General features: G+C 39.6%; 1 protein-coding gene across 1 annotated transcript in view; it reads right to left on the bottom strand.

Annotated features, from left to right (window-relative positions):
- Positions 1–11,728, bottom strand: part of GNAL (G protein subunit alpha L) — a gene marked incomplete at its 5' end in the record, with an annotated part of 176,406 nt that extends 164,678 nt beyond the window's left edge. Inside the window, one exon of the mRNA XM_083870819.1 lies at positions 11,263–11,728. Coding sequence (XP_083726945.1) covers positions 11,263–11,728 — 466 coding nt within the window. The remainder of the gene's footprint in view (positions 1–11,262) is intronic.
- Between the last annotated feature and the right edge of the window lie 8,996 nt (positions 11,729–20,724).

Raw genomic sequence — 20,724 nt, forward strand, 5'->3', positions numbered from 1 at the left:
TACTGCTACTTTATGAGATAATCTGAAGGCATCGGAAAATCAAGGGTTTTTTCAGGTATGAGATGCCATTATTTAGACTACACACAGTTTGAGAAAAATCACATTCCATCAAGCACAGGACTGGAATCTACTATCTAATGCCAATGAATCAGTAATAAGTTATTTGCCTAATTAAAAATAAGTATCTGAGGGATATTGACAGCAAACACAGTTGATTAAGTTGAAGACTTATGTCAATATAATTTGATACTATAAATTAGCTGCACATGTATGCCTGATGTTATTCTGCAAACAATCAATACAACACATTTTAAGTGAATAGGGAATCAGATAATATATGGATTTCAAGAATGAAGTGCAAACCATCAACTAGTTACAGGAAACTTTTACCCAGTGATTAAAGATACCACTGTCAATAATGCTAGCTTATCAAAAGACTCAAGTATGGACAAGCAGCAACGTTGGAGAACAGCAACTATGATAAACTTGGTACAGTCAAGTAATATTCTTCCATGAGCCACTGCAAGGTCATATCTCCAGGAGCAGCAGAAGCAGAGTATAAAGATTTTTATAGACCAGCTTCAGAAACACTTGGATATATACTAATTATGAATTGTCAGATAAAGAAATTCAAAAGTAAAACCAATGCTTCCTGTAGAAAAGAAATACAAACAGGATTAAAGCAGGCAATGCCCACTTCTGACACATTGGAAAAACCAGTGAGACAAGAGCAATAGGTGATGAGCACATTTAGCTTTTAAAGACTATATTCCAGACTGTTTTCTTTCAAGGAATGGAGTAACTATGTGAGTTACAGATACAAAACAAGATGGAGAAAGCAAGTGTAGTATGAATTCCAACCCAGTAGAAGCTGAAGTGGATGGCTGAGACAGTGTGTTTGAACTAGGATTCAAAACAGTAACATTGCATGAATTAATAGTGTAATATTCATGTTAAAATTCAAGCAACTTACAGGTTTAAAGCACAGAGACTATGAGGAAGTGAAATGATGTCTTGGTTACATATATAGTCAAATGGAAAAATCTTACACTTCTGGACTTCAGTCTAATTATTCATAAACTCCTAAAGTCTGCTCCATTGCCTAACTGCTTACCTCAAGCTGATGAAGCAGCTACCAATACCAAAGTCTTTATCAGTCTAACTTCAGAGACAGAACAGTGTTAAGCAATAAAGGACTGAACCCAAAAGACATTGTCTATTTATTTACGTGGGACTCAGTAATATCTTCAAATTATTTTTGTCTGACACAAGATTGCGAGAGATTAATTCAACCTTTCTTTGCACATCATGTGAACAGACAATTAATTCAAATTTCTAATTACTCTTTTATCAGATTTTCTAATTGTCTTTTATCAGGGTATCAGGATAGATTATACATATGAAAAAATGTCCCTACCAACAATCCCAAAACAGCACAAGTTCTTACTTTTAAAGTAAGGGTAGGAACAAAAAACTAAAAAGAATACTTTTGCTCCCATACTCGACCAGTCATCTTTATCTTAAGAGAAATACTGTCATTAAGAAAAGGTTACATTTCAGTGGCAATCAGCACAGCAGGATGTACTGATGTTATGCTGTTTTGGTTTGAGAAGGTTATGTATTTGTTTTGTCCTGCACACAATCTACATGTACTAGAACAGGAGGTGCTGCAGGACCCTGGCAGACTGTGACACAACCAATGCACAGGAACCCAGGCAAACTGTGGTATTAAGATGAATGGCCTCCCTCTAGAGCAGATCAAGGTATTAACCTGTACCTGCTCTTCAGCACTGGATAGGGAATCAGACCAAGTGTGGAACAACTGCTCATTCTGTTTCAGAGCACCAGAGCCCGTTTGCTTTTCCTGAAACACCTGGATCAGGAGCACAAGCAGTGGTACTGTTGAGAATACGAAGCAGCATGAAAACATAGTCCCATCTTCCCTGCCCACCATCCAAATCCCTCTCTAGCATATCTGAAAGGCTGTTTGACCTTTTATTGCATTGCTTTAGCTTTTCCTGACATATTAGAAAGAATTAATTCAGTCTCTGGCAGATAGATCACATATCTGTGAATCTGCTTTAATTAGACAAGGACTACTGCCAAATGGGAGTCAATAGGGAGTCGAGTGCTCTTCAGGTGATCCTTTCTGCATTAAATTATGAGAAACTTCAAGTATCAAAAAACTACTCTCTCCATTTTAGCTTTTCCATGAAACAGTTTTTTTTCTGCCTCTGGTAGTTCAAAGACATAGCTGACATACACCTAGAGCCAGGATCCCCTGACAGAGGAAAGTTCTGCATATCACAAGTCTAACACCACTGCAGGCAGTTTTTTGTTCTTTCCCCCCCACCTCTGCTGAGCAAACATTTTCACCTCTATACAGAGAGTTAAGAAGTAGAAGGCCCTCAGAGTGAATATGTAGCCCCCTAAAATATTATTGTAGTTTCCCCACTTAAAAAACCCCTAACTCTAAAATGAACAAGACGCCAACTGTACTGTTTCAATAGCAACCAGATTGGAAAGACACTACCGAACAAACAAGCTCATGAACTCAGATATCACACTGAGCAGAATAAGAAAATCTGAGGGAGCAGCAATAGAATTTGGAATAACAGATTTATGCACTCGGAGTGCACAAGGAACTTCATGGAAGAGGGACTGCTATGGCTTCTGATCTGGAAGCAAGATGCCAGAAAGCACAATATCAAACTCAATGCTAGTGTTTCTCTACTGGTCTTCCATTAAGGCAAAATAAATGCTTTGCAACACTAAAGAATCACAGAAAGTGTAAAAATATTCCCAAAATAAGGAAGAAAAATGTATTTATCAAAAGGTACAATGGATGGCAGTTTTTTAAATACAGCTTGTTATCCAGTCTTTCTCTAAGTGTCGAAAGCTTGTGTTCCCTTCTCAGTGCTATTTCATCTGCAGGGACAGTCCAGATTGATATGAATTTGAAGTACAGCTCTTTCAAGCAGAACAAAGCCATCAGAATTTACATGACTGATGGGTGGTTTCTTGGTTGGTTGGGAATTTTTGTTCCCCTTACCCCACCCCAAGTGTGGGAAAATACTCTCAAGAATTTGAGATTTCTGTTCTTCTTAAAAAACGTTAAATCAAAGGAGGACCAACTACTCAATCTAAACCAGAATTATTGTCCTGTAGTTCCCATCTGTTTTCATTCATGGAAATATTTTCAAGGGATAAAAGCAAAACATTTGAACAGCGACTCTTCTGCCTTCAGCCATGCTCACAAGTCAGTAGAGCCAATGAATAAAAGGACCTGAAAGTTCTCTTAAGTTATAGCCTGTCCTTCACGCCATTCTCCTGGATGTTTATACATGACTAGGTTGCACAGCATCACACGTAACAGACTTACAACGTACTTTGAGGTTCTTAGGCACATCTGAAGCAGAAGAATGTCTCATACACATCAAGGAATTTTTAAACTTATTCAGTTTTTAGTATTAGGTGATGAAATGACTAAATTAAATTAAAGCAGACACATTAGGAGATGTAAATACCTTCCACAGCATCTTGCCATTTAGAAAGGAGAGTCTTTTTGCCTATTTAAAAATTGGATTTAAAAAAAAAGGCAAACAAACCAAACCCTACGAAAACCCTAGAAGAACTCTCAAAAAACCAAACCTCCCCCAAACTCTTTGATAATATTGTTTCAGATTATGAAGTGGTTAATTCTGTGTATGTCCTTTATACAAATTATTACATTCTTCTGCACTTTAGGTTTATAGTTTATAAAAGAAAATAAAAAATTAAATACATCTTTGCAAAGGCTGACACGTTGGAAGTGCTTAATATCATGTTCCTATCTCTACTATTCAAATATCATGTTCCAATCTCTGCTATTCAGTGAATTAGACAAATACAGGAAGCTCAGAACAGGCAGAAGATAACACTATAAGTCTGTTCTGTAATTCAGATGTCCAGTGAGTCAAAGGATGTAAAAAAGCAATCTTGTTACAGAATCCACTACACTTGCCCTGTGCTTATGAAGCTTTAGGGCTATGAGATATGCCAAGACCTAACCCAACCACATATGCTTGAAGGTTGGTTTATCACACCTGGACTGCTCAGAGCAATCTCCTGGATTTTACAAGAACTTCAGTGGCCATGTGTGCACGCACAGACAAACAAGTGCACCTCTATCTGAAAAAATATCATTTGGAATAGAAAATGATTCTACAATCAACATAAAAAATTAATTCAAACATGAACCTGGAAAGAGTGCTTTCACTAAAGGAAAAAAATCAACTTGCTTTCGTTGTAGGTTCATCCTCCACATGTGAGGCATTTTGGAACAATAAAGATGATTCTGAAGAAGGCACTGCCTAACACCATGAAGTGCATTCTGCATTTGCTCCATGATACAGAATGATGAATTCCCCATAGTTCAGAGAGTTGCAGCATAGCAGAGTTGGCAATGTCACAGCAACATTCACCACAGTTTTCAATAAAAGATTAAGTTGCTTAATATAAATTACACTTACACACAATACTAAGGATCAGTGTTCACCCACACTTTTGGCAGGTGAACATAGCCTTCACTCGTCATGGTGGAAAAATACAACTCTTCCTTATCCATCCATTTTAATCCACAGATGACAAATTAAACACAGAGTATATTACATATATCAAAAAGTATGGATTTTCAAATTAAGAAAGAGAGGCTGGGGGTTTTCAAATTAAGAAAGAGAAAGAGGAAACAATATTGTCAGATTTTTATTACAGATGTTTTTCAGTCTGCTACTTATCTCCATTGCATGCACTAGCCCAAATCACAGAAAGAACGGTGTCATTTTCTGAAGACCAAATAGATAATTTGCTTGAACTGACAGCTGAGAAGAACTTCCTTTTTGCCTTTTAAAAAAATTAAGTCCTCTTAAAATAAACTGTTAAAAGTGTATTGGCTACCACAGAAAAAGTGCAAAACTTTTCAATTTTTTTCCTTTTTATTTTAAATACTTGGGGGGAAAAAAACCCTTCTACTTTTAAACAGCTTTAAGCTGCATAATGAATGTTCTTCCCACATGATGTAAATTCTTCTCTAAAATAAAGATAACAGCATAGGATTTATAATTCTACCTGGATCTGACTTACTACAGAAGGACAAATTTATTATTCTTGAAACCTAACATTACCTTAAATGTAAGTGGAATCTATAATTCTTCAAACTTAAGTTTAAAACAAAACAAATGGAAAATACCAGATTCTGAGGACGCAATTCAAGTTTTACTTCAAAGAGATCTTATCAGCTAAGATGTTCCACTACAGGTGATTGATGTTACATCTTATGTTACAGACATGACTTGGCAGCTTTTTTCTCATTTTTTTTTTTCTTCTGCACGTGAACACAGAAAAAGAAAATAATAAATCCTTTGAGTAGTTTTTTACCTATTCTGGTCCAAACAGCACACATTGCCCTCTTTGTACAGCTTATTCTGCAAGGCTTTAAGTTCTTAAACTTTTATTTAATATTCATGCGCAGACAAATCACAAGACACAGGATTTTCACACAAACACTCATATAGTGCTGCAGGGATAGTATGAAATATGCTAGTCAGTGTACTTAACATGCTCACCCACTCTTGGAAAAGCATAAATATGATGCACACAGGCCCAATACAAGGCTGCATTTCCTCCAGATCCTGCACAAGATTCTATCTCTTTTACGTGAGAATAAGTACTCTGTTGTCTTATTTACACCATTTTGTTTCTCCACTGCTATTCAAAAATCCATGAAGAATCACCTCCACATCACTCAGCAGAGGCAAAATGTTTCTAGAACGGGTATAACTACCAAATACATTAAACTTGGTAAGCAGAAGGTAGGCCAGGTTTCTGCTACAGCTCGGGCAGACTGCTGGATTAAAAAAAGAATTTAAAAATTTTAATTCAACTTTACAAGCTCAAATGGTGTCTGACTTGAAAAAGTAAGTTGAGGGAAGCCATGATTCTGTGAAAAATCCCCACCATTAAGTATCTCCCCAAATTTGTAGCTGCACTGTGTCAAAAAATGATAAAAAGAAAGAAATTGGGTGTTGGGTTGGGCAGCGGAAAGGGAGGAACATGGTAACAAAGTTTCAAATTGTATTTCTTCTACAACTATTATGGAGGCAAATGAAAAACAAATATTCAAATCGAAGAGTTTTACATACTCCTCAGTCAAAAATTTACAATGGTAATGGGACCTGAAAATGACATAACAGACCTGCAAAGTTTGCTTAGTTAAGACACTGCATTCCAATAAGCATTCATGGAATACATACTGACACACAAAACTTGTCTAATAACTAAAAGTTCTAATTAACAACTGCAGAACCCACCCTTCCACAGCACTTAAAGCCTCCTAGTATTACTACACTTAACATATGGAAAAATGATTTAGGTTTTTTTTTTTTTCTTAAATATCAAGTGATTAAAGATAAGCAAAATCAATCAAAGAGCGGAAAGAAGTTAACACACCTAAATATGGGCTAAATCTAATTAGCTTTTAATTTAGAGATAAAGAAAAGCTAAGTATTGTAAATCAGGGATTGTATTCAATACACTTAAAACTCCTCCAAAGTTAAGAACTAATCCCAAATGTCCTGATGACTTCTGCCTACTGATTTCCTCCTGTACAAGGAGTGCATATCCCACTTCCTGTGATGCCATAAGCTTTTGAAAAAACATGCAAATTATTAGGGATTATAAAACCCTTTTGCATTATTACCTTGGTCAGTATTTGCAGCCTGAGATTTCAAAGTCCTGAAAATATCTGTTCCTCCCAATTACCTGTGCATTATCTCCATATTAGAAGTAGAGGCTGTAAGGATCCTAAATATGCCATGTTCATTTACAGACCAGGGAAGGAGTAACAGAAAAACACCTTGAGCATTCAACCTTATGCAGACACAAGGGAAGTATCACCACATCAAGCTAAACTATATTCAGGTATTTATCAAAATGCATGAGTTGACACCATATGCAAGTTAAAGTTTTATTTTTAAAATAAAATTTATTAGGCTTAAGATTTAAAATTGGCTTGAGGATATATGATGAACTTAAGGATTTGCTGATACAGAACATCTATGAGACTCTAATTTTAGTCTAAAAGCCACTGACAGACCAGAAACTCTCTTTGCACAAAAAGTTAATTTCTGACAACATTTGGTGCATAGCAAAGAAAAGAAAAAACCCACTACTTTTGTTATACACCTCTGAGCTTTCTGGAATCTCCTATGTAGGAGTTTCCCAAGCTTAACAAGGCATCTTTGTGTTTGATTTCCATCAATTCAGGGGAATGTTTTTGTATGTTTTCTATGCTTTTGTACACGAAAATCATGCACAAACATATCTAAATTTCACGATCAAGTCAGTACTTAAATACCATGTAAGCAGTTCCAGTACCTTTTAAGTGAAGAAAATTATTATCTGTTTCCCTTCCCTCAATCCCTATATCATTACTTTCAGTTTCTGTTGAACAGAAAAGCTTTCACTCAGAACACTTTCAGTTTCAATTTAGCAGGGAAGTGTAAAAGCTTGTGATCTGCTTGAGAAAGTCACCCAAAGTTAGGATAGCAATCAGGAGTGAGGGTAAATGGAAAAAATAGGAGTCAGAGGTTAGAAGACAACAGCTATCTAGGAAAAAAAAAAATTCAATCTATAGCTTACTTCAACATTACATGAGCCTTAATTATACCACAATGGTTAACACTGTGTTTAAAGTCAATTCCCCTTCACCCCACTTACTCACAAAATAGTTTAAAATATGAGACTGCAAATGAGAATGTAAATTGCTTCTATAAAGTGATTTGTAATGATTCTACAGTTTCTAGGAAATCAGCAGCTAAAACAGTCTTGCAGAAGAGGGTGACTGCAATTCTCTGGAAAAAAAAGACCAAACACAAGACAGAAACCAAAGCTACAAAACTCCAATCAAGCCCTGCAAATATGTTCAATAAATCCATATGCTTAAGAAACCGACCTTCATTTCAGGGTTAGTGAAAGCATCCTAAGAATTCTACAGAGATGAACACTTCATTTATAAAAAGAGAAAGAAATAACCTCCCCCCCCCCCCCACAAATAATACAACACCCAATAATCAATCCATTTCTCATATTTTTAAAGTGGATGTTAAGCAAGAAACAGCCAACTCTGGTGGAAAGTCAGTTTCCATTTTATGTGGGTTCCTCTTTCAGAAGAAGCAAAACAAATGGACCCAAACCATGTCTGCTGTTACTCTAGTAAAGCACCAGTAAAGCCTCAGCATCACAGCTACAGCCACCTGATACTTAAACACCTATTTATGTGGGAGACACAGACAGAGAGCTGATCCTGAGCACTTAGTGCACACCCTCCCTTTCACAATCCCTGGTTATGACAAAACACATTAAGTACTTCCCAATGTAGGTTAGGGGAGAGTGTCAAAACATCACGTGCACCACCAGACACTAGTTGGGGGGAAGCCGTGACAGGCAAGAACACACTCTGGGAGATATTTACCAACATACACTACAAAAAGCCTTCATAATATCTTGGTAACTTATATGCACAGCTCATCACAAAGCTGATTGTTTTCATTTTTCATAATAAAAGAGTGAGTGTGCTTTTAAGGAAAGGTCGTTTTCAAAGATTTATAAGCTTCTCTTCTAATATACTACTTATTTAGACTCTGGAGATTCTTAGTATTCTTATGTTAGTGCATTTATTTGCGTACACTTTTGATATTTAATAATAGCTCCTTAAAATATGTGCTGTATTTTTCCCCAAAATTTCAATAATATGCTCTAAACCTGCCCCAGTAAATGTAGGAGATATACAAGGACAAGCCAAAATGAGGCTATTATTTACAAACTCGTGTTTAAAAAAAGAAACACAAAGCCCACGCCAATGCTGTTGCTCAACTTTGTTTGTTCTGTGACAGTGCTCTGCTTGTCACTGCATTCACCATTTCGCCTCTGCTGTGCATTTCCTCCATGTTGATGTACAAAAATATCCCTCCACTCTCTAGCACAGGTACACTTTTCAGGTTCACTCTGCCAGGAAGACCTCAGGGACAGGGATCCAGTTATTAACAACTCGAAATGCTATAAAGTATCAGGCTGGTAATATTCTTTATTCTAAAAGATCTTTGTGTACATTCTAAGTCTTTTCCTCTGTGCAAGGCTGAAATCTATTACCTTGTGCAATGCAATTTTGCTTTACTCCTTCTCTGACAAATAAACCCTTCCCATTCTAAATAATTTCCTCTTGTCTACAGCAGCATTTCCACTACTTTCAAAAAGCAATACAAAGCACCTGCAGCTCTTCCTACATCCAAATGAAACACTTAAGTCAGGCCCTGATCTGCGAGGCCTGAAACAATAATCCAACATTTCCTCCCAGCAATACGGAGATCAAAAGATTCTTTTTTGATTATGACACAGATTTTCAACAAAATTCAACACAAGGAGTCTTAGAAGTGTTGAATTTCTCTTAGGGTGCCAAAGGTCAGAGATGATCTATTTTTCAAACGGCATTGTTTCTGAACAGGTGTTTACTGCTCTGGTTTACTATGACAACCATCCATGTTACAGACTACACACAGTATCCATTTGTTAGAATTCTTTTGTTCAAGCAATAATCCTCTCCAGAGGAAGGCCACCAAACAGGATCTCTGCCTTCTTGCAGCCATACTAGTCAAAACATATGTTTGGATGCTTCAAGAAGAAAAAAAAATTACAATTTTTACATTTCATTAAAAAAGGTGTATTGAGGAGTTAATTACTGCAACAGTTCAAGAATCAGAAGAGACATTTTACCACTACTACTAAGAATAATTCCATGGAGTATGAATTATATCTTCTTCCTCCTTCCTTTCTACCAGCTGCACATCCTACAAGCTGGTATTTTTTGTGTAATAATAAAGTCCATGATTCGTTTTTTAGAAATGGAGCACTACTGTTCTGGCATACCTTTTGTCCACTGCTGTATTTCATATTTTCTCCTCCCCTTACCCACCAACAGGAATGAAGGAATCCAGTAAAACAGAAACTGAGTTTTATAAAGGAGGATGTAAAGGCTACCCCAGATCTGGAATGCACTTAGATAAGCACCAAAACTCCGTACCATGCAACTTTATGAGAACAGGCAAGGAAGCTAATGCAAAAGCAAAATCAGTATTTTCACGCTAACAGAAAACAGAGATTTATGACCACAGCTAAGAGGCCAAATAAGCCCTCTGCTCAGAACCATAAAAAAAAAAAAAAAAAAAAAAAAAAAAAAAAAAAAAGGCCCTGCAGTATGACTGTTCTGTTTCCTGCAGGAAATGAGATGCTTGTATTAGATACCCCTGTGGTTTTCATACTGTAAATGTATCAGCTGGTACAAATCCTCTGGAGAGGACTATTAACTAATGCTTAGAAAGAGCAGTGGCAACAGCAGACCGCATGTAACACCTCATAGAAGAGGGGACAAAAGCTGGGAAGTCATCTCTAAAAAATCTGAGAGCCAGCAGCTGAAGAACACATCTCGTAGTAGAGGCGATGTCTGAGAAATGTGCATATCCACACCCGCTTATTTCCCTTTACTCCGCTCACTGCTTCTTTAAATCAGGAGCCCACTGCTCATCACCACTCCTCTCATTTAGGAGCCTCAAGCCGCTCCTATTGAACCATCCCTGGATGCACGCGGCACAGGAGGACCATCCACAGGCTGCACACATCTCATGCGTGCATGGCCATTTTCCCTCCTTTCTACTGCGCTTTAAACAAATTAATATTATTTATATTTTTTTTCCCGTTGACGTTCCCAAGCTGCGAGGGTGCCGAGCGAAGTTCCCGCGGCGGGTGATGGGGCGGCCCCGGCCGGGCAGGGCTCCTCCACCCGGGAAGAGCCCGCGGCTCCCCATCCGCATCGCTCCCGCCCGCCCGCCTGGGTGGAGCCGCTCGCCTCGCCCCACCAGCGCCGATCGCCAGCTCTCCATTGCAAAACCGCTGCCAGGGCCAGAGCGGGGAGGAGAGACCAGGGGGAGGAGGAAGGGAAAAGAAGGTGTAAACCTGTCTGGGGAGAGCCCGGGGACGGACACGGCCGGGGGGGCGGGAGGGCAGGGCGGGGGGGCAGCGGGGAGACAAAGGAGGATGGAGGGAGCCCAAGGAAAACAGGGGAAGCCGGGGAGGGGGCGCTGCCGGGGAGCCCCGCGGGGCACCTGCCCGCCCCGGCACACCCCCGCACAGACAGACAGACAGACAGACAGACAGACACACTCACACACGTACCGAGCAGCAGAAGGCGGTGCGTCTGCTTGTACTCCCGCTTCTGCTCCTTGAGCGCCCGGTCGATGCTCTTACTGACTTTCCTCGCCTCCTTCTCCGCCTCCCGCTCCTCCAGGCGCAGCTTCTCCCAGGTCCTCTGGAGCGCCGGGGGCTGGTGCGGCGCCTGCTGCCGCGCCGCCTTCCCCCCGCCGGGGCCGGGCCCGGGGCCGCCGGCCTTGGGCAGCGCCGGGGGCCGCTCGGGGGCCGCCCCGTTGCCGCCGCCGTTCTGCAGCAGCAGCAGCGGCGGCCCGTCCGTCTCTCCGCCGGGCTTCCCGCCGGGCCGGAGCGGGGCGCCGAGAGGCTGCGGCTGCGGGGCGGCGTGAGGCTCCGCCGGCGCGTCGGGCTCCGAGGCGGCGCCGGCGCTGGAGATGGAGCCGCCGCCGCCGGCGTCGCCGAAGAGCCGCGGGCGCAGGCTGTAGCAGAGCCCCATGGCTCGGGGCCCCGCCGGGGACGGGCTGCGGCGCTGGCCTCAGCGCTTCCCGCCGGCCGGGCGGGCGGCGGGCGGGGAAGGGGCGCCGCGGAGCCCCTCACGGCCCCGCTGGGCCATCTTGCATCTTCCTCCCGGGCTGTGGCGGCGGCTCCTCGGCGCCGATCACCTGACACCGACCGAGCTGCCACCGCCGGGTCCACGTTACCGTAAATACCCCAGCGCCAGCCCACCGCGCACGCCGCCGGGGAAGGGCGGGGGCGCCGCGCCGGCACACAGGCGCACACCCAGCGCGGCCCCCCGCCCGGCCCGCCCCGGGGCCGGGGTCTCCCGGGACTCCCGCTCCGCGCCCTGCCGGGACACCCTCGCCCCCCGGCCACCCGCCCTCCTCGCTTCCTTCCCCCCTCCTCGCTTCCTCCCGGCCTGGAAGGGCCGCCCGTGCGAGCCCCGGGAGCTGCCCCATCCCTGCCCCTCTCCGGGGCTGTGCCCCTGACAGACAACGGCTCCCCCATCCCAGGGGGAGAGGAGAGGCCGGGGCGGAGGCCTCTCACCGAGAGGGACCCCGCAGGGTGACAGCGGCCCCGGGGAGGCCGAGTGGCCGGCCCCTGCCAGGCTGGCATCCCCACAGCTACAGCACGGCCCCTGTGCACACACACGCGGCTCCGAGCCCACGCGCTGACTAAGGATGCCGTGGGAGGAAGGCTTTGGGTGCGACGGTAGGAGAGAATAATAGGCAATGTTGGGGTTTGCTCGCTGTCTCAGTCAGTGTTGGCAGCAGTAGTACTCCAGCAGCGTGCTGCTGTGGGCTGTGGAGGAAAGGCTGGTGCTAGAAAGCCAGTTCCAAGGCGGTGGCAGCCTTCCTCAAGAGAAGACCTGGAAAAATTTACATTACTTGGAATGTGTCTCAAATAGGCTCTCCTTCTGCCCTCATGCATCTCCACGTTCTTTATTATTTCAGCAGTCCTTTGTTCGGGGGCACGTGGCTTGTGGATGAAACTGGGTCTCTGAATCTTAAAGCAAGGGTCATGCCATGTGTTCACTATATGACTGACATGTACCTTTAGCATAATTTAGAGACTCTAACTTCAGTAGCCTTGACTACGTTCATGAACGTCATTATTCATCCAGCATCTGTTTGGACTCTGTAATGACCTGTTGTATTAGGTCATTGGTTTAATCTCATATTTTTTAATTTTTTTTTTTTTTTTTTTTTTTTTTTTGCAGTGACCAATATTCTGTTTATAGATGCCACTCTTTATATAATGCAGTATGAAGAAACAGGAGAAGGTAAAATTCCCATACGTTTTTACAATTAATGAATTAGAGAAAATGGGGCACAGTTTTTAGTTCCTGGCTATGGGAAACAGAATTGGTTTTGTGACAGATCTATTTGTGTCAAATGATTTAACAAACGTCCTATAAAATATGTATTTACCAAGCAGTGAGTTCTGTGTTAACATTCACTGGAAAAAAATCCCCAACACTCTACACAGTCATAAAATAAATAGATTCCTTTTAACTGAAAGTATCAGCTGTCTATGATTGCACCACACAAAAGAAATTTTGCCAGTGACAATATTAGGAGGATGCAGCACACTCTAGATGTTTTTCTCTTATACCCTTCAAAATGCTCACCAGCTATTTAGATGCTTGAGCTCCAAGAAACCACCCCATAACTTCTGGTTCTATTGTATGTTTTAATACCTGACTCTACGGTGTCCTGGTTGCAACCTTCTTGCAAAACATGTAAGCAGTTACATCACAGCAGAGGATGTTTCACCACTATTGCAGAGCTGCTCTGCCTTGGCTCAAAATTTTTACAGACCATAAGGATACAATATTTCTTAGGTTGGGAGTGAAAGATTGCAGCTTTTGGCTGAAAACAAAGGGGAATTTGGATAAGAGGAATCTAAATGGAGTGAGTAGCCGGGATCCTGGGATTAGTAGCTGTATACTCTCCGGTGTAATTGGATCACATAGGAGAATTGGCTACTCATCCAACAATATAACAAAACCATGAGAAAACCAAACAACAGGCAAAATACAAAGTAATGGTGAAAGTTAGGGATTTAATATTTGGGTCCAGATGTTGATGGACGTACTTATTTTGTGAAGGTGATTCATAGAGCTCAATGCATAAAACAGCATTTGCAGAACCATGAACTGCTTTCCAAACAGTAGAAGAAATGCCATAGCATGGCCAAATGAGTTCAGATTAGGTAAAATTTCTCCTGCTAAAGTGCTCCTGGGCATGTACAGTGTGTGCTCAGTGAGTAACAGGGAAGGTTGAATGATGTATTCAACAATTAGAGAAGAGACCTGTCAGAAAAAAATGGCACTGTAAAATCACATGCTTTGTAAGTAAATTTGAAATAGCAGCCCATGTATTAACAACTATGTGTAGGTAGGGTCCTTAAAAGAGCTGACCGCTCTGCCAAACACTGAAATAAATACTCTACCTTACAAAGTGTCACATAAAGCACGTTCACTGAAAGATCCTTCAGTAACCTACAAGAGCAAACTGTGTCTTGAGAAAGAAGTCTTCCCTAATTCTTTTCTTATAACTTCTAATAAAAAACAATAAGCACCCTGTCTTCTCTCTTTCCTCAGAGGAGTAGTGATCATCATTACTTCCGGATTACCGTGGTCTGAGATTTTCAAGAATTTAAAGCAAAAAGTCACTATGCTGTAGTTTCCTGATCTGAAGAATCTTTCATGGAATTTTTGAAGGTTAGTCATCCAAACCAGGACTTAATGACTGGCTCAGTTTTTCAGTAGCACTAATTAGCCATGAGTATCATTGTGTTAACTGAAATTAGAATCTTAGGATCATAGAACAGCCCAGGACTGTCCTCTGGGGAAGTGATCCTCAGAATTTCATCTGTCTGACCTTTCATGGGAAAGGCAGCCTAGATGAGATCATCTAGTACCTTGTCTAGCTGCATCTTGAAAACCTCCAGCAATGGGGACTCTACCATGCCCTTGGCAAGGTTCTTATATTGAATGTTGCATCCACTGTAAAAAATTATTTATTGTATTGAAATGAAACATTTCCTGGAGCAACTTGCACTCATCACCTCTTGTCTTCTCCACATAGCTTCTTGTGGCATTTCTATTTTGTCTTTTTGACCACCCCTTAAGTATAGGAATACTGTGATGTGGTCCTTCCTGAGCGTTCTCTTTTCCAAGGAGAAAAGAAGGTCACTCCTGAACCTTTTCCACAGAGAAAAGATCTAACTCTCTCAATCTGATCACAGGGTAGGTTCTGCAGCCCTTGGATTATCTTTGTGGCTTTCTTCTTTCTTGTGGACCTTCTCCAGTCCATCCACTTTTTTTTTTTTTCTTTTTTTTTTTTTTCTTTTTTTTTTTTTTTTTTAATTATGAGGATGGTTAATAAATAAATATCTTTAGATATGAATGTGTAATAAACCACTTTAAACTGTTTTTTCTTTTTTGCTTTCATTGTATAGCTCTACCTAAGAAATAACTAATTAGAGGTGATATCCAGTCATACGCAGGAGCTGGGTATGTCCATGAGATGACTTTATTTACTACAAGGAGTAATACAAGTCTAGTAAGAAAATCCGTAAATATTATTCCTAAGAGGACGTGTCTTTACTGTTAAAAAAAGGTGCAAATTATGTATTTCTTGCACACTCATGAAAACAGTTTGTGTTCTTTTCCCAGTTTTATAATAATTTTGATTTTAAAATATTTATCTACACTATATAGCTTTTTGGAATTTATACTATGTTCCAAGTTTTAACCAAGAAATGAGTATTTGCCGTCAAACTAAAACAAATGTAGTAAATGTAGTTGCCTTGAAAATATAACTGTGTGGTAATTGAACGAATTCCAGCTAAATGAATCTGTAAGAATTTTGATAAGGCAAGGATCTTAAAGGCAAGGAGAAGCTGTTCTGAGGCTGGACATTCGTTTATGTTCTTTTTCTCTGATAAGTCACTGTAGTGGCGAATGAGTTTATCCATATTCTGACTACAGTTTAGCCATATTGTTTTTCTGTATCTTAGTCAGATTACTGCTGTGAATTCAGAAACTATAAATTCAGAACCCACAGTGGGATATTATTTCTAAATGGTTTTGACATATTTTCCTTGAGATTTTTCCGAGCCTCAATGATGATTAGTGAAAAATGCTGCAAGATTTTTGGGTTTATTAAAGAGGAAAGCAATGTGCTAGAAGGAAAAAAGAAAAGTAGAAAATCATGTGCCATGACAACCACTAGATATTTGCAAAACTCCTGTTGAGGTTAATTTTCCTCACAGATAAAGGGTCTAGGATTTACCCAGCTGCCATCAGATAATGAATATCTCTTATCTTCTTTGATAGACACTTGTCAAAAATCTACTTGCTTCTTGTGGAACAAGTACTATTATCCCTGTCCTTGAAGTTTACAATAAACACTGGTGTGCCTGTGCTGCCCTACTGTCTCATTGCAGGTATACAGGAAGGGGAAAATACTCCTTCATATATGTTTTTCTCTCTAAAAACTGAAACCTTTGCTGCTGGTAGAAAACTTGCTAGTAAGCACAGCTACAATAACAAATCTCTATGTGAAATGTCCAGACATTTGATGAGTCCCCTGATCTCCTCCAAAGACAGAAGACCACTAAAAAGACAGAAAACTGTATATTTTCCCTTGGTCTGCTTCACGGGACATTGCAGGATTTATAACTCATCCATCCTACACACAGAGACACACAGAGACACTGATACAAACTCTCTCCCCATGCCCCCCACTCTGTTTTCACAGAGCTTTAACCTTCACCACATGTTTCACATGCCACTGTTACTGGTTGCTTGAATATTTTTAAATGGGGAAAAAACAAGCCTTATGGTGGGAATTCTACAACTGTAATAGTTGTAGAGCAACAGTGATTCAAAACTAATTTTATCAAACCTCTCACTCATCACCATGGTATTTTTTGCACCTTGTCATATCTAAACATGATAGCAGTAAAACCATCTACCACTTCTTTTTGGAGAGCTCCTTCCATGTAAATACCGTAAACAATTTAGCAGCTCTTAAAACATCCTCTTTAAACTATCCTGATGAAAGATCTGATATAAGTTTATTAAAAGTCAGGCCCTTAGTGACACCAATAAATTGTCACTACTTTTATTGTAGTAAAGTTGCCTTGTACCTCCCATTATTATTTTTCCTTGCTTAAAACTGTACAAAAATGGGATTTCAGCTAAATTTCACCACCTGATGAAATCTGTCTCAAGATGAATATTTTTGTTTGATTTACCTTCTGAATTACCTCAACCATTTTCACAAGGAGTTTAATTAGAAACATACTGTTGCAATGTAAAAACATCTTATTTGGTTTCAGAAGGACCAACAGATTATCTTTCTTGTATCAGTCATGGTAGATCTTTTTGCTTTAAATAAGTGATTACCAGGATATAGAAGACATTTTAAGCAATGTCAGAGTAGACAAGCTTAAGGGAATTTACTGCAAGTACCAAAATAAGATAAAAAGTAGGTCAGCTTGCTTGAAAACTAGGTTCTGAGCAAATGAAGTAAGAAAACAGTTAGAAAGAGGTTTAAAATGCAAATTGTGGGATAAGGTAATTTTCTGTGGTACTGCATAAAGCAGGGAAGGAAAGAGTGGTAGGGAAACAAATAAAATTGGAGTTTTTGTATGCCTAGCAATGTTAGCAAATAACATCATGCACTGTTGTGGAGGCATAACTACTGCTGTCTCCATAGCATTTAGTTTGTTGCTACTTCTAAAGGAATTTGAACAACAAACTTACAAGGCTCTTAATGATCTCTTTAAAATATCTTTGTAAAGATTTCTTTTAAAAATCCTGACCCATGGCACTGAATCAGGGGTTTCTCATATTTTTTGTGCCCTGAACAGGGTCTTTTGCTTTAAGAAAATCTGATCAAATCTGACTAAATTGTGACACTTTTAAAATGTGTCTTGCACAATCTGAAATACAGAGCAAAAAGCCATCACAACTTGCTTTTACAGAGAGGAACAGTCCTCCTTGCTACAGACCTGATGTAGGCAGAGGGAAAGGACATGGCTTCAGGAACACTTCTATTAAAAGACTCTGATCCTGTTTTGCGTGTGAATAATGTATGTATCAATCACATACCGAATTTCTTTTAAGTCAGGGAAGCATGCTTTATCTGTGCAACCTCAATTCATTTCCATATAAATATTCATCATGATGCAGTCTTCAACTTCACACAAACAGCTTCTCCAGACTAAGCTGTTTGTTCTGGGGACTCTTAGCTCTTGATGTGAACATTCAGCAGATCTGTAAAAAAAGTCTTAGCAAGCAATAGGGAGTTCTAGAACCTTCTGAATAACTGGAAAAATTGTTTTTATTTTAGAAGATCTTTTTAGATTACTGCTTTAATGCAAAAACTAAATTAAGGCAAGAGAAAAGAAAGATGAGCTAGGGCATACATGTAGGTCATGATGTAAACTTTAACTTTCATTTTACTGGTAAGCAAATTATTATTTCCATTTCTACTGAGAATCAATGTAAAAAATATACTAAATATTAGAATAATGGAAAAGAGCTGTTTGTAAGGGAACTCTGGGTATCGTAGTTCAAATGTCAATTTTGGAAGCTAATATAAAGAGAAGACAAAAATATGAGCAGGAATAGATGAAAAAAATTGACTCATAAAATTATTATTTTCTGCAGTGCATTTTTTGGTGAAAATTGTCAGAATTGTTAAAATCAGAATACTCAATCAAAAAATTAAATTAGGCTACATCAGGATTGACGGTTCCTTCCAAGACCAGCCACTTAACAGGACTGAAATAACTTACACTTGGGAAAGCAATGAAAATAGGAAAGAATTAATCAGTGCTTATTGTAGAAATCAAGGAGGAAAAGCAGGAAGGAATATTAAATGAAGAGCAGATTTTAAAAAAATATGTTGACATGATGTTTGTCTTAGGTTAAAAATATTAAAGTAATTTTAACAGAAGATGAGAAAAAATGTTCTTGGATTTTTATGGCTGGTGAAACTAAGTATTAATTCTTTTTACTGAGAAATCCATTCAATGGTGGAAACCCCAGACCAATTTTTTATAATTGTATTATTAATTTCTTAGTCCCGTGTTTTCTAGATCCCCAGTACTATTTTAATTTAATTAACATGGAAGAAACTTTCCCATTCCTTTCTTCCCTTGCCTTACTCTTATTCATTTTTTGATTAATTATCAAAGAAATAAATTTGGAACCTGAATTCTCAGCAGCCTTCCCACACTTCTCAGGACTGACACAGCAGAGAAGTTTAAATACCTTAAGATTTCTTTGCTCGGGAGACACTGTCCGTTTCAAGCAGCTTTATGCCAATCCAAAAATCTACAGTGACACAAACCTTCCTCCCCTCGCAAAATTTAAACAGAGAGGATCGTCTGCTTTCTTCATCTTCTGCTTTTCTCTCCTTTTAGCCTTCATTCTCTTCTTTGAATAGAAATACCAGGCAGCTTTCAAGAACACAAAAGTGTTTAAAGTCAAAGTGCTATTAAAATGATCGCAGTGCCATGTTAATTCTCCAGGACAGCAGGCATACCCTTGCATTGCTTAGCTTCAGATGACATCAGCAGATTTCTACAATTTCTCATGAAGGAGAAGTTTTAGTTTTCAGCTTTACAGAAGATCTCCCACAAATGAAATCCTGCAAGAGACAGGTAGCTGCTTTACAGTGAACTAGAATGAAGCCTTTTACCATTCAAGAGGTTCTTCCCAGGTGATACAAAGGAAAGGTTTGCTAGTCTTTTAAAGATTTTTATTAAATCTTCATTCTTATTATTAAATACTTCTGTGACACAAAGGTTCTGCAGAGTCCCTGAACACTACAGTTTATCTTGAACAGATGCCTGTTTATGGTGGAGTTCATTAACACAAACTTTTGTAGATATTAGATAATATTTCTTTTTTATGTGCTAATACCAGAGATGCCGTGAGGATGTGAAAATATACACAGAATGTTATTCTTAGGAATATAAAAAGGGACTTACATCTTTATATTTAGAAATGAGGAAAAAATGACAGAAAATGCAATTACACATAAGCAACTGAAGAAGGGCTTTTAAATCCCAAAGGATGATAAATATTATCAATATATAATTTTACAAACCTACATATTTCTACCCTTAATAATAGTTTTTATTCCTGAGTTTCACTCTGCTTTACTTGACAGTGTCAGGTAACTGCCATCTGATTTCATTTAAGGTATATTAAGAAACAGTGCAGTGACAAACAGAGCCTGTCAATTGTATAGCAATAGACTTCTGTTTTCCGTATATTAGTTTTCCTCTAGTGGCCATTATGAGAAACTTCAGGTCCAACTTGAGACAGATTTAATTAACCATTATTTAGGTTGAGTCTTGCAGTAGTAACCTGGAAACACTTATTCCATTATTCACGCATAAATGTCCTTAATGACGGCCTTAATGTTATTTAAATGCAAATGTAGAATTCAGCTCTTCTTCTCTAAAAGGGATATGCTTTTCTTCTTAGTGCAGAGTGCACAGCTTTCAGCACTGTTCTCTTGTGTGGGATCATGCAGGTCATGAGGCTGTCAACACCCTTAAACCAGGATGTGCAGGGAGGAAAAGGTGGGTGAAAAGTGTGGTACTTTGCATGGGCAGGACTCACCATTTTATTTCTTGCATTGTGAAGCTCACAGCCATAGTATGCTATCACAAGAATTTTCTTTTCTATAATAGTGACAAGTGTCCAAGCCAGCATTCAACTGTGCGCACTACAAAAAAACAAAACAAAACAAAACAAAACAAAACAAACAACCCAAGAGAGTTTTCTGAGATGTTAGTGAAAGTATTGCATGTATCAATTTCAGGTGGAATATATTCCACTTGTCTAACTCATTTTTTTCTTTATTAATTATTGATGGGGGTTGAAAAAATAGGTTATGATTATTACCTTATGTTTTTTTGTAGTAAGGTAAAATCTGGCTGTTAAAAACACAGTTAGGG

The sequence above is a fragment of the Zosterops lateralis genome (assembly GCF_965231275.1).
Source record: "Zosterops lateralis genome assembly, chromosome: 1".
Taxonomy (NCBI): Eukaryota; Metazoa; Chordata; class Aves; order Passeriformes; family Zosteropidae; genus Zosterops; species Zosterops lateralis.